The sequence below is a fragment of the Mastigoproctus giganteus genome, chromosome 12 (assembly GCF_048544385.1).
Source record: "Mastigoproctus giganteus isolate SK-2022 chromosome 12, ASM4854438v1, whole genome shotgun sequence".
Classification (NCBI taxonomy): Eukaryota; Metazoa; Arthropoda; class Arachnida; order Uropygi; family Thelyphonidae; genus Mastigoproctus; species Mastigoproctus giganteus.
This window is the reverse complement of record NC_143586.1, coordinates 38,576,596-38,590,623: the sequence shown is the minus strand read 5'-3', so window position 1 is coordinate 38,590,623 and position 14,028 is coordinate 38,576,596. Positions and strand designations below refer to the sequence as shown.

The following is a 14,028-nucleotide window of genomic DNA, read 5'->3' as shown; positions in this document are numbered from 1 at the left end:
CTCTTTCTTGGTGATACTCTCTCTCTCTCTCTCTCTCTCTCTCTCTCTCTCTCTCTCAGGGTAACTGGAGAATTTTTTTTGGCTGGTGCAGCATAAGCCTCAGGCTTCCTTGCACCATAGGGCTAATAATAATAACTGCATACAAATCTATTGATAAAACAAATAGCAAAAAATTTCAGGGATTGTTTTCAAATAGCATACTCACTTGAAAAGCACTAAAATATAATAACATGTAACTATCAAACTCCTACCTGCTTTTCAGGGGTGACTGAATTCAGTTGTCCATATTCAGAATTCCCCCAGCCAAATAAGTCTCCTTTATCTAAAAATTAAACAAAATACACAGTAAAGAAAAAAAATAAACACACACACAGGTTGTTAAAATTAAAGTATCCCTATGTAGAGGGTTCTGGAGCGAGTTCTAAGGCTCATACTGAAGAGAAATTTGGATAACAAGTACAATAAAGAATGCGCTCGCCATTTATTGAAAAAAAAAATCAGTTACAAAATTTGTCACTATGGTGCTGTGGCAATACAAATCACTTGCATGTATACCAATGCTAGAAGTATAGTAAATAAATTTGATGAATTTGAAGTGTTGGTCAAGACATCAAAGGTGGATATTGTTGGGATATCAGAGACGTGGTGTCACACAGATATCAGGAATGCAGAATTGGAATTTGGGGAGTACAATGTGTACAGAAAGGATAGACAGGATAGGAAGGGAGGAGGTGTTATGCTGTTAATTAAGAAAAACAAAATCAAAAGAAGTGCATCAAGTTGATATAGATGAACAGTGCACTGTTGAGTCAGTTTGGTGTGATATAAGCACTACGAAAACAAAAATAAGAGTAGGAGTGTGTTATAGGACTAATGACTCGAATGACTACAATGAACAATTGTACAGAGAAATAGAGTGGGCTAGTAAATCAGAATGTCTTATAATGGGGGATTTTAACTTCCCAGATATTGACTGCAACTTGTAGGTTGGTCACTCATACACTAGTAAGACTTTTGTGGATTTATTGGATGATTGTTTTGTGCAGCAACATGTTTGAGAGGCAACCAGAGAGGGTAATACTCTTGATCTTGTAATCAGCAGTGATAATTCGTGTATGATCAGTGTACTGATGTGGGATTTACTTAAAGATATAAATACCATCAGGGGTAAAGGAAAGGGTTTTTTCTTCCATAAAGGTGAGTACAGTGGTCTCAGACAGTTTTTAAATTCTGTACAGTGGGTTCAACTGATGATGTTACCAAAAGCAAATTCTAAGTGGGAAGCATTCAAGGAAATAATCGTGGAAGCTACTAAAAGTTTCATACCTATTAAGAAAAATTGTTCAAGGTTTAGGCCTAAATGGTTATTAGATGAACTAATGAGACTCGTGACAGAGAAGAAAAATGCATGGGATGCATATAAATTATCAGGCGACTCAGAAGCCTATGGCAGATATAAGCTAGTCTGTATTCAAGTCACAAAGGATGTTAGGCAAGCAAACAGATTACGAGAAATCTTTGGCAAAGGATACTAAGAAAAACAGCAAGGATTTCTTTACTTATATAAACTCTAAAAGGAAGGGGATGAATCTGATTGGTCCACTTGATATCAATGGTTCGACTGTCAATGATCCTGCTCAGATAGCAAGCAAACAAACAATGAGTATTTTGCATCTACATTCACACATGGAGTTATTAAGGTTTGAAAATGCCAGAAGGTTATCAAATTGTAGCAGGGTGCTTAATGATTTTGTAAAAAAGCAAAGTGAACAGAAAATGTTCAAGTTAAACATAAGAAAGGCACCTGGGGTGGATGGGATCTATCCAGTTATATTAAAGGAGGCAGCAAAGCAACTAAGCAAACCCTTAGCCATAATTATGAGGGCATCCTTGGACTCAGGGGAGGTCCCCACGGACTAGAGATGTGCAAATGTATCTCCAATTCACAAAGCGGGATCGAAGGGTGACACGAGTAATTACAGACCAGTTAGTTTAACTTCTGTTCCGGGTAAAATAATGGAGTCATTGGTTAAAGATGCATAGCAGGATCATCTAGACAAGACTGCAGCAATAATTCAGACACAGCATGGGTTTGTTAAGGGAAAGTCTTGTCTGACAAATTTGATAGGATATTATGATGTGGTTACAAAGGAACTGGATGCAAAAAATAATTTTGATATCATATATTTGGATTTCAGGAAAGCTTTTGACACTGTTGTGCATGGAAGACTATTGTACAAACTGGAGAAGAATGGTATTAAGGGTAAGTTGCTACAATGGATAAAAGGATGGTTGAGTGGGAGAAGACAGAGGGTGGTAATTAATGGGTGCTGCTCTTCATGGACTAATGTTATTAGTGGAGTCCCACAGAGTTCGGTGTTGGGTCCTCTGTTGTTTTGTATATTTATCAATGATACTGATGAAGGTATATCAGGCTTAGTGTTGAAGTTTGCAGATGATACAAAGGTTGGCAGGTTTGTTAATGACAGTAATGGAAGTGTGCTACTGCAACAGGATCTAGATAATTTGGGCAGATAGGCTTAGAAGTGGCAACTGAAGTTTAACCTTGACAAATGCAAAGTACTGCATATGGGTAGAAGTAACCCCAGAGAAACGTACAAACTGTGTGGTACTACACTTAAGGTGGTAGAAAATGAAAAAGACCTGGGAATAATTGTGCAGTCAGATATGAAGTTTTCTGAGCAATGCAGACAGGCTGCCAGGTCAGGTCATGGGGTTTTGTCAATGATATATAGGAATTTTGCCAGCAGGGAGGAGGAGGTGATTGTCCCTCTGTATAAGGCAATGGTCAGGCCGCACCTTGAGTACTGCGTACAGGTCTGGAGGCCTCATTTTAGGAAGGATGTAGATTTGCTTGAGCATGTACAGAGAAGGGCAACAAGATTGGTGAGGGGAATGAAGGGATCCTCTTACCAAGAGGCTTAAGTTCTGCAAATTGCAGTGGCTGGAGACTAGGCACTTGTGTGGTTATCTGATTGAGGTGTATAAGGCCTTGAATGGGTTGAGCATACTGAATTCTGATGGGATCCTTCCACTTGTTCAGATTACGAACCTAAGGGGGCTTAAATTCAAATTAAGAAAAGACAGATGTAGAATAGATGTGTGGAAATTTGCCTTTAGCAAGCGGATAAAAGGCAAATTTATCCGCTGGGTGGTTAATTGCTGGAACAAACTTCCATCTATCGTTGTGGAAGTTGATAGGTTAAATAAATTTAAGGAGGAACTGGACAGGCATTTGGAGGGAATGGTGTGATTTTTTTTTTTTTTTTTGGCTGATGCTGCATAAACTCATACACTTGTTTTCTTGCATCAAATGCCACTACTACTACTTTCTCAACTTGAATTTATGATTAATACATACACACTTCACCCATCCATACCCTTCAAGAATTTGTCTAGTTCCTTCTTGAATTTATTCAAGTCATCCACTTCCACAACAGACAGAAGCCTATTCCAACAATCAACCAGCTACTGGCAGAAGAAAAACATCTGCACATCCTTTCTCAACTTGAATTTATAATTCTTCCTGTGTGTAGTCTCAGCAAGAAGAAGAATGCCATTAACAATCAGCTTACTCAATCCTTAAAGATATAAAGTGTTAAACACCTAAATCAGATCCCCTTGCAGGTATCTAGTCTCCAGATGTTGCAATTGGCAGAACTGAAGCGTTTCTAGGTAAGAGCTCCCTTTTGTTCCCTCCACCAATTTGGTTTCCCTTCTCTAAACCCATTCCAGCAGATCTATGTCCTTCCTAAAGTAAGACCTCCAGACTTGTATTTAGTACTCAAGATGCAGCCTAACCATGGCCTTATACAAAGGGATGATCACCTTCTTATCCCTGCTAGCAAAGTTTCTGTGCATCACTGACAAAATCCCATGAGCCGTCCTGGCAGCATGTCTGCCCTGCTCAGAGAATTTAATATCTGACTGCACAATTACCCCTAGGTCTTTTTCATTTTCCACTTCCCCGAGTGTAGTACCACACAGTTGATGATTACTCTGGAATTACTGATACCCATATGCAATACCCTGCATTTGTCAATGTTAAACTTCAACTGCCATTTCTCAGCCCATCAACAATTTTCCTAGATCCTGTTGCAGCAGCTCAGCCTGATTACTGTCATTAACCAACATACAGTTTGTCCAACGTATTTAATATTGCAAGCGTAGCAAGTAATAAGGTAAATAACATTATGCCATCTGCAAAAAATAGGTGCTGCTAAATTATCAATGTGATGCTGTGGGTGCATGTATAGACAAGTAAGGCAAAATTTACTATTACATGTGCTGAACTTAGGGACAAAGTTATTAGTCACTAAGCTCACTTGTAGGAGAATGAATCTCATGGGAATCCAACCTGGATTCCCATGAGACTCATTAGATGCTGATTTGCTGTATAAAGTGTGTGTATTCTGTGCATGTAAAGCATTAAAGGTATGTGAAGGTGAACTCTCCAGAGCAATAGACCCCAAGGTCAAATTTATAGAATAATAGTGTAGAGTTGTATAATTGTTTGTACGTTATCCTACTAAATGGGCAGAGTGGTATAATGTATATATATGTTGTAAGTCCATTTTTTTTTTTTTTTTTATGAGAACCCCAAACACGAGAGGTATTAAGAACCATAGTTGGTTCTAAAGTAAAGAACCATAGTAAAGAACTTTAGAACCATAGTTGGTTCTAAAGTAAAAAAAAAAAAAAAAAAAAATATATATATATATATATATATATAAAATAAAATAATAAATTCAATGCCAGTAGCATGGCAAACCAAATGAGCGAAAATAAAATAAACTATATATCATAAGATAACACAAAAATGGGGGAAGGAGAAAGGGTACTGCAGAAGTAAACATTCCTACAATAATTTAGATCAAGCCAAAAGTTAAAATATTACGTAACAAATTATAATTTAGAATCCAATTTGGGAACTGATTTTAATAATAATAATTTAATGGCGTCACCCTTTTCCGAATTATGTGAAATTTCACTTAAATATGAAATGAAAGCCAACTACAATACTGGACCAAATGAAATCATTAACAAAATGAAAAACTGACCATTATGCCCCATCTCAACAGAGGACCACATGGCCAATAATGTTCAGGGAATCACTTCATTTCGAACACTAGACAAATCCAAGCATACACAAACCAATACAGTGATTGATCCACAAATGCAATGGATCTGTATAATGGTGTCCCTTATGCAGTGAGAAATTATAACAGAAACAGAATATAGCACTCACATGGCAACAACATATGACTGACACAATAACTGTTGAAGCAAAATATATAACAGAAATTAGAATATAGAGGGCAGTATGAGCGCGCATTAACTAACTGACTCACTACTACTTTGTGAAATAGATTGACTAATTATAATGTAAGAAAATTGAGAAAATTAAATTAAAAAATAGGAATAGCAAACATTGGGGCAGCATTAATGCCTGAACCACTGCATATTGCTTAAGATACAAAATATATTATATTATATTATATATATATATACAGGGTGATTCACTACCAGTGCGACAAACTTGCAGGAGGTGTAGGGGGCACAAAGACGAATCGGAATCACATAGCATTGCGGGGTCCGAAATGCCTTCGTCATGCGGTAGAGGACGTTGAACGGGAGGTCGCGTGAACAGCGATCCCACTGGAAGTCAGCATTTGCGAACCGGTTCCTGAGGCAGTAGGATGGACGAGTATTCAAACGTTGAATTGGCCGACATGCACCTCGCGTATGGAGCTGCAGACTGTAACAGGCACGCTGCTCTGCGCTTGTACCAGGAACGTTTCCTGCACAGGCGTGCTCCTCATCATACGATTTTCGCACGTGTGCACAGAAGGTTACGTGAGACTGGTTGTTTCACGAGAGGTACCATGAATCGAGAGCGAACGACAAGGACGCCAGACAATGAGGAGAATGTCCTACGTCTTGCAGAAGACAATCCGAGTATGAGTACTCGAGCGATAGGCCAACGATTGGGTATTTCCCAATCCACTGTATGGAGGATACTGTCAACAAACCAAATGAGCTCATACCATCTGCAATGCGTCCAATCATTGGAGCTTGCGGATTATCCACTCCAGAGGACTTTTGCTACTTGGTTTCTTCAACAGAAACGGTTTGCAAATGCTGACTTCCAGCGGGATCGCTGTTCACGTGACCTCCCGTTCAACGTGAACGGGAGGTCAAAGGCGGATTACGAGAAATCTTTGGCAAAAGATGCTAAGAAAAACAGCAAGGATTTCTTTACTTATATAAACTCTAAAAGGAAGGGGCTGACTATGATTGGTCCACTTGACATCGATGGTTCGACTGTTGATGGTCCTGCTCAGATAGCAAACAAACTGAATGAGTATTTTGCATCTACATTCACACGTGAGGAATCATTACAGTTTGAAAATGGAAGAAGGTTATCAAATTGTAGCAGTGTGCTTAATGATTTTGTAATAACTGAGAGCAAAGTGGAGGAGAAATTGTTGAAGTTAAACATAAGAAAGGCACCTGGGGCGGATGGGATCTATCCAGTTATATTAAAGGAGGCGGTAAAGCAACTAAGCAAACCCTTAGCCATAATTATGAGAGCATCCTTGGATTCAGGGGAGGTTCCCACGGACTGGAGATGTGCAAATGTATCCCCAATTCACAAAGGAGGTTCGAAGGGTGACACGAATAATTACAGACCAGTTAGTTTAACTTCTGTTCCGGGTAAAATAATGGAGTCACTGGTTAAAGATGCATTGCAGGATCATTTAGACAAGACTGCAGCAATAAATCAGACACAGCATGGGTTTGTTAAGGGAAAGTCTTGTCTGACAAATTTGATTGGTTATTATGATGTGGTCACAAAGGAACTGGATGCAAAAAATAATTTTGATATCATATACTTGGATTTCAGGAAAGCTTTTGACACTGTTGCGCATGGAAGACTACTGTACAAATTGGAGCAGAATGGTATTAAGGGTAAGTTGCTACAATGGATAAAAGGATGGTTAAGTGGGAGAAGACAGAGGGTGGTAATCAATGGGTGCTGCTCTTCGTGGACTAATGTTATTAGTGGAGTCCCACAGGGTTCGGTGTTGGGTCCACTGTTGTTTTGTATATTTATCAATGATATTGATGAAGGTATATCAGACTTAATGTCGAAGTTTGCAGATGACACGAAGGTTGGCAGGGTTGTTAATGACAGTAATGGCAGTGTGCTACTGCAACAGGATCTAGATAATTTGGGCAGATGAGCTAAGAAGTGGCAACTGAAGTTTAATCTTGACAAATGCAAAGTACTGCATATGGGTAGAAGTAACCCCAGAGAAACGTACCAACTGTGTGGTACTACACTTAAGGTGGTAGAAAATGAAAAAGACCTGGGAGTAATTGTGCAGTCAGATATGAAGTTTTCTGAGCAATGTAGACAGGCTGCTAGGGCAGGTCATGGGGTTATGTCAATGATATATAGGAATTTTGCTAGCAGGGAAAAGGAGGTGATTGTCCCTCTGTATAAGGCAATGGTCAGGCCACGCCTTGAGTACTGCGTACAGGTCTGGAGGCCTCATTTTAGGAAGGATGTAGATTTGCTTGAGCGTGTACAGAGAAGAGCAACACGATTGGTGAGGGGAATGAAGGGATTCTCTTACCAAGAGAGGCTTAAGTTCTGCAAATTGCAGTGGCTGGAGACTAGGCACCTGCGCGGTGATCTGATTGAGGTCTATAAGGCCTTGAATGGGTTGAGCACGCTGAATTCTGATGGGATCCTCCCACTTGTTCAGAATACGAACTTACGGGGACATAAGTTCAAATTAAGAAAGGATAGATGTAGAATAGATGTGCGGAAATTTGCCTTTAGCCAGCGGGTGGTTAATTGCTGGAACAAACTTCCATCTGTCGTTGTGGAAGTTGATAGGTTAAATAAATTTAAGGAGGAACTGGACAGGCAATTGGAGGGTATGGTGTGATTTTTTTTTTTTTTTTTTTTTGGCTGATGCTGCATAAGCTCCTACACTTGCTTTCTTGCATCAAGTGCCACTACTACTACTACTACTACTACGTCCTCTACCGCATGACGAAGGCATTTCGGACCCTGCAATGCTATGTGATTCCGATTCGTCTTTGTGCCCCCTACACCTCCTGCAAGTTTGTCGCACTGGTAGTGAATCACCCTGTATATAAAAAATATAATCTATATATTTAATACAGAAGCCATTTTCTTTCGCCAGTCAGTGTGAACAATAGGCTTAACTGATAAGGCTGGAAGTGGTCTCAAATTAAAGCTATTTCTTCCTAGGTGTGCACAAAAGTTATTAAAATTTTAAAATTCCAAACAGTTTTATTTTATGGAATGGACCAGTTTTATATTGCAAACGAGAATAGTTCAACATTGCTTCACAGATGGATAAGGCATTTTTTTCTGTTTAACAATTTGCATATTCGCACAATCATGTCTTTTGTTCCAAAAATAAAAAAAATAAAAATAAATAAATAAATAATAATAATAATTCTCTACTACCTTAAAAGAAAGAACTAATCGTTAGGATTCCATTGCACTGCTCACTATGTCCCCATGCTGTGCACGCGAGCTCATACATTCATTGCCATTCATTACGTTTAAAACGTTCAGAACTCATAATTTTATGAATTATCAACTTTGAGTTTATTTGTTTTTTGTTTATTAAGGTGAGTAATAATTTAAGGATTTAGTATTATGTCGCAGTCAGGAAGACATGTCCACCGCCATGCTACTTTGAATGGTTGTGTTGAATGTACCTTGCGGTAAAAGATACACGCCTTTTCGTGTTTCTGCAAATGTATTCAGGAATCAGTCTGAAATGGTGAAATCAAAGAAAATTTATAGGCTTCCTCAGATACAAGAAATGACAAAGGATTCAACACGTACTGGCTTACTTACTCACAACAAAACACGCACTACATTTCTTTAGAACAGCTAGAGAAAACTTTAAATCTGCGTACTAATGACGGAACGAAATTTAAAAGAGAAATTCAGGTATGCATTAGCTTCAGGTCTGTGGTTGAGAATTTTTAAAAGATCCAGACTAGACTACAGTTGAAATATGCTGGCAAACTTCAAGAAGTTGGGCCGCAACATGATTGTCACAGTACATTTTTGCACTTCCACATTTGGAAGTATAAGTGAAGAACAGAGTGAGAGGTTTAAACAGGACATTAAACACATGGAGATGATGTACCAGGGGAGTTGAAATGTCAACATCAGGGGCTGATATTTGCTGGATACTGAAGAGGTACTGTACAGTAGAAGCATATGCAAGGAAATGAAAGAAACAAAACAATAATAATGAAAGGTGAGTTTTTAGTGTACTTTTTAATATTCTGCCCTTTTCAGTAGTATTTTATAGAGATGACAATGAACTGTCCAAAAATTTTCAGGAAAATATCAGGCAATAAAAACTGTGCTATGAATTGCAAAATTTTTGCAACAGGTACAGCTAGTATATATAAATATATAAAACATAATGTATATATATATATTGCATTTTATTTTGTTTAATCTGCTTTTATTTTTCAGGCAATTATTTAATTTTTCCATGGTAACTACATCTGACAGGTCAGCATTACCCACTCATACTCTAATTTACTTTTTTTTGTTTTTTGTTTTTTAAGGTGAGTAATAATTTAAGGATTTAGTATATATATACTGTATATGTATGTATGATCAGTGTATTGGATAGGAATGCCGACCTGACAAGTGTAATTACAATGGAATAAATTGAGAATACCTGCAGAGTAAAGGCAGATTACCTGAAATTAAATAAAATTAAAATAAAACATAAAAATAGTATTGACTGCTGTAAGTCCTAAGATTTTAACTGTGTCTTCAAAGTGTTGGCAGACAAAACCAAAGGAACCACAGCAATAAGCAAGGTCCCTGTATCTGTTATGATGTATACATATGAAATGTATACATCATAGCTGACCCGATAGAGAACAAAAAGGAATGGAAAAAAAGAATAAAATTCAAAAATAAATAAATAAAAGTAAATTCAGAATTATGCTAAAATAATAAAAAAATAAATCCTGTTAAAAAAAAATTGAATAAAGGTAAAAGTGCCCAGTTTGAAATTTAAACAAAGTAAAAGAAAGTGTAATTTTAAGACAAAAGAATAAAGTCAGGATTTGATAACTTACTGTAGGACCAGAGAGGAGTCAGTGAAATTAGCTGAATGTAGTGAACACAGAGCTGTATCGGAGACCAGTGGTCTCCGATACAGCCCAGTGTTCACTACATTCAGCTAATTTTTGGTCTCTGTTGGGTTGGCTATGATGTATACGTTTCGTACATAAACATCATAACAGAAACAGATACCTTGCTTATTACTGTAGTTCCTTTGGTTTTGGCTGCAGATCCTCTGAAGATGTAGTTAAAATTTTAGGACCTACAGCATTAAGTACCATTTTTATTATTATTATGTTTTATTTTAATTTTATTTAATTTCAGGTAATCTGCTTTTACTTTACAGGCATTCTCAATTTCCATTGTAATTACACTTGACAGATCAGCACCCCTACCCAATACATTGATCATATACACTCGTCTATATTTCATTATGGTTGTTGAGTATTTCTGCTGTAACTAGCAGTGCTCTGGATCCATAATCCAGTTTAATAAATTAATTTTTTTGTTCTTTTTTAGACGTTCCATTTTGTCACTACATCCTATTATTTATTTATTTATATATATATATATATATATGACGCTGAGGAGTCCTCTTCTTCAAATCCAATGCTGCCTGGTTTACCTTCCTCCGGACCACAATGATGACTCCAGAGCGGAGCTGCTCACGTGGTTAGCAACCAACTTAATGCCTAAAATTCCAACTGTTGTAGCAGGTGACTTTAACTTGCCACTGCCCAGGCATGGGAATGCTCTTGAGGGCCTTCAGGCCACTCTCCGGACCTTTAACCTTACACGGTTAGTGACGCAACCAACTAGAGCATGTCAAGCACTGGACCTAATCTTCCACAACTTAAAAGATATCAAACTCCTACCTGGCAACTTTCGATTCCAATCTGATCACTCGCCAATTACATGTAAACTATCCTTACAGAACAATTCCCTTGGGTTACCTAGCCAAATATCTGAAGCCAGAGATCATTCTCCAATGCTTGATTGGGTTTGACTGGGGGCGTCTCTATTCTGAGCCGTTGGAGGATGCCATTATGCTCTTGTCGGAACAACTGAAGTTAATTGCACTACATGGTGCAGCCAGAATCACCAGGAGTGGTAACAGGTCGAACCGGGGTTTCAATAAGGAAACTAAAATGGCTTTCATCAAGAAGCAGAAGGCCTACCGGAAATGGCAGAAAACTCAACTTCCCTCAGACCATTCCATCTTTAAGAAAGAAAGAGCTTGCTTCTTGAAAAAAAAAAGGCTGGTCCTTAACCAAGCTGTTCTCAATAGGTTGAAGAGTGGTAGAAGGATCCTTTCGAATCATCATCATCACCTAGCCATTGACAAAAAGCTTGTCCAGGAATGGGCACAGTTCAGCTTACAGCAGGCAGATTTTCCTGACTCTGATTCCTTTCTCTCGCAGGAGAACTGGTTACCTAGGGCACACTTGTCTGAAATAGAAATAACTAGAGAGACCCTAATTGATGTCATCAATAAACTACCCAACAAAGCCACTGTAGGTCCGGATGGTTTACTCTTTATTATCAAAATTTGCAGCCCATATATAGTCGACCTTCTCCTTCACCTTTTCAGACAAATCCTGCAATCTGGAATAGTTCCTTCAATTTGGAAAACTTACCATGTTAAGCCCATTCCAAAGGTCAAGAAACCCAAATCTCCTAAAGACCTGAGACCAATATCCATCAGCTGTTCTTTACTCAAAATTTTCGAAAAAGTAATTCAGCCAACAATTGCCCAGCATTGCTTTGCACAGAGGCCCGAGTACCTCCATACCGTTCTACAAAGGAGATCGACAACTACCAATCTTCTTGATACCCTCTTCAGAATTCAGCACACCCTTAACAACAAATCACAGATTGATATCATATTCCTCGACATAAAATCGGCGTATGACAGAATACACCTCCCAGCTCTTTTTACCATTCTGAAACACTACTTCGGCTTGGCGGAAACCTTACTTGAAATTTTGAAGTCTATTTTACTTCCTAGACATCTGTCTGTGACCCACAATGACTTTCAAGAAACTATTGACGTCTCAAGAGGCATCCCACAAGGAAGTGTACTGTCAGCTATACTGTTTGCAGCAGTTTTGGAGCCTTTCCTTGCTCAGAATCCGAACTTTGTTTCCTATGCCGACGATCTGAAGTTCTACGTGAGCTCAGACCATAATCATCAGATTCATGATATCAACCAGCAAGCTTCTAGGCAGATATTGAGCTTGGAAAGTTATCTTGCCACAATAGGGCTGCATCTGAGCCCTTCCAAATCAGCACAACTGACAATAACCAAGAAGAGAGCCAAAAATGATGTCCAAATCTTTGTGAGTGGGGAACCGGTGCAAAAGGTGACCTCTCATACTGATCTTGGCCTCACCTGGGACGTTGGGCTCACATTTCAGCCTCACTTTGCCAGGATGAGGCAGAAGACGTACGCTGCTCTTTGGGCAGTGCGTCAAGAGCTCGTTGGTGTGCATCAGCCAGCGCTGCTTGTTCGGCACATCCTGAGGTGTATTAAGCCGATTCCTCTCTATGCTTCGGAAATTTGGTCATCTGCCCCTGCCTCATACCTTCAGAAGTATCTTAGTTTAGAGTACTGGTTGCTTAGATGGATGAACAGGGTGGTAGGCCACCCCCTAACTATCTCCAGATCTATCCTACAAGCAAATCTAGGCACCACTCCTTGGAGACATATCATCATGACAAAAAATGTTCTCACGCTTGCACGGCTTATAACGAGGCGAATTGATGCTCCATCAGTATCCGCATTAATCTCTGGCCCGAGGAGGGCAAGAGGGAAGCACCCCGACTCCTGTCTCCCTCTACGTCTTACTCTGTCAAACATTGATTCCCTGAGGAACATGTTTCCAGCCAATTGTCTTCGGATCTTCAATAAATTTAGGATCCACCCTGATTAGGTTCTGTGAAGACAAGCCCTACAGGAAGGAAATCCTCAAGAACTGTTACCAGATTATGAACTTATAATACTCCCCTTCTCCTGGACAGACTTTTTTTTTTTTTTTTTTAACTTGCCTATTTGTATATGGCAAAGACTTTCTGTTTTCATGTAATCATGTATATTACTGTATATTGTACATTATTGTTTATTTAACCCTGTAAAAGTCTCGGGTCGAGCACGAACGTACCCTTGTTTATTGTACATTATGTTCCTCGCACCTTAGTCTGTATTCACACCCTTCTGGCACAGAGCCGTCCCGGGGTGACCCAAGGTTTCTTGGGAAATAAACTGATTTTAATAATAATAATATACACATACACACACACACACACACACACACACACCATAACGTTAAAGGAAAATGTAGAAATGATGAGAAGGAAAAGAAGTGCTAAATAAAATATCAAAAAAGAAAGTAAAAAGGAGGATAAAAGAAATCCAAAGCAGTGTGCTTGGCATATAAAAATATATATAGTATGTAAAAAAGAGAAATGGAGAAAGTGACAAAGATAAAAGCATTTCATGGATTAGAGCTACTGATAGTCAGGAAGAACCAAACAACCATAATGAATATAAGTTATATTCATTATGAATATTAAGAATATAAGTAAAGAAATATATGGAAAAGGAATGAAAGAAATTACAGTGTGTGTGTGTGTACTCACACACACACACACACACACACACACACACACACACACACACACACACACACACATATATATATAATCCAATTAATCCAAAATTAAATAGACAGATATAAATTAATAAAAATATATATTAAAAATAAATAAGAAAAATAGTAGGAAAACTAACATCAGTGGCAGCAGAAAAGCACAATCCATTACACGTTGCCTATAATAAGCTAAATTAAAATAGG

General features: G+C 38.4%; 1 protein-coding gene across 3 annotated transcripts in view; it reads right to left on the bottom strand.

The window, feature by feature from the left end:
- Positions 1 to 14,028, bottom strand: part of LOC150076909 (RCC1-like G exchanging factor-like protein) — a 161,805-nt gene that overhangs the window by 42,786 nt on the left and 104,991 nt on the right. For all 3 annotated transcript variants that reach the window (XM_090386027.1, XM_090386026.1, XM_090386028.1), the window contains one exon: positions 252 to 322. In XM_090386027.1, coding sequence (XP_090242153.1) covers positions 252 to 322 — 71 coding nt within the window. The remainder of the gene's footprint in view (positions 1 to 251; positions 323 to 14,028) is intronic.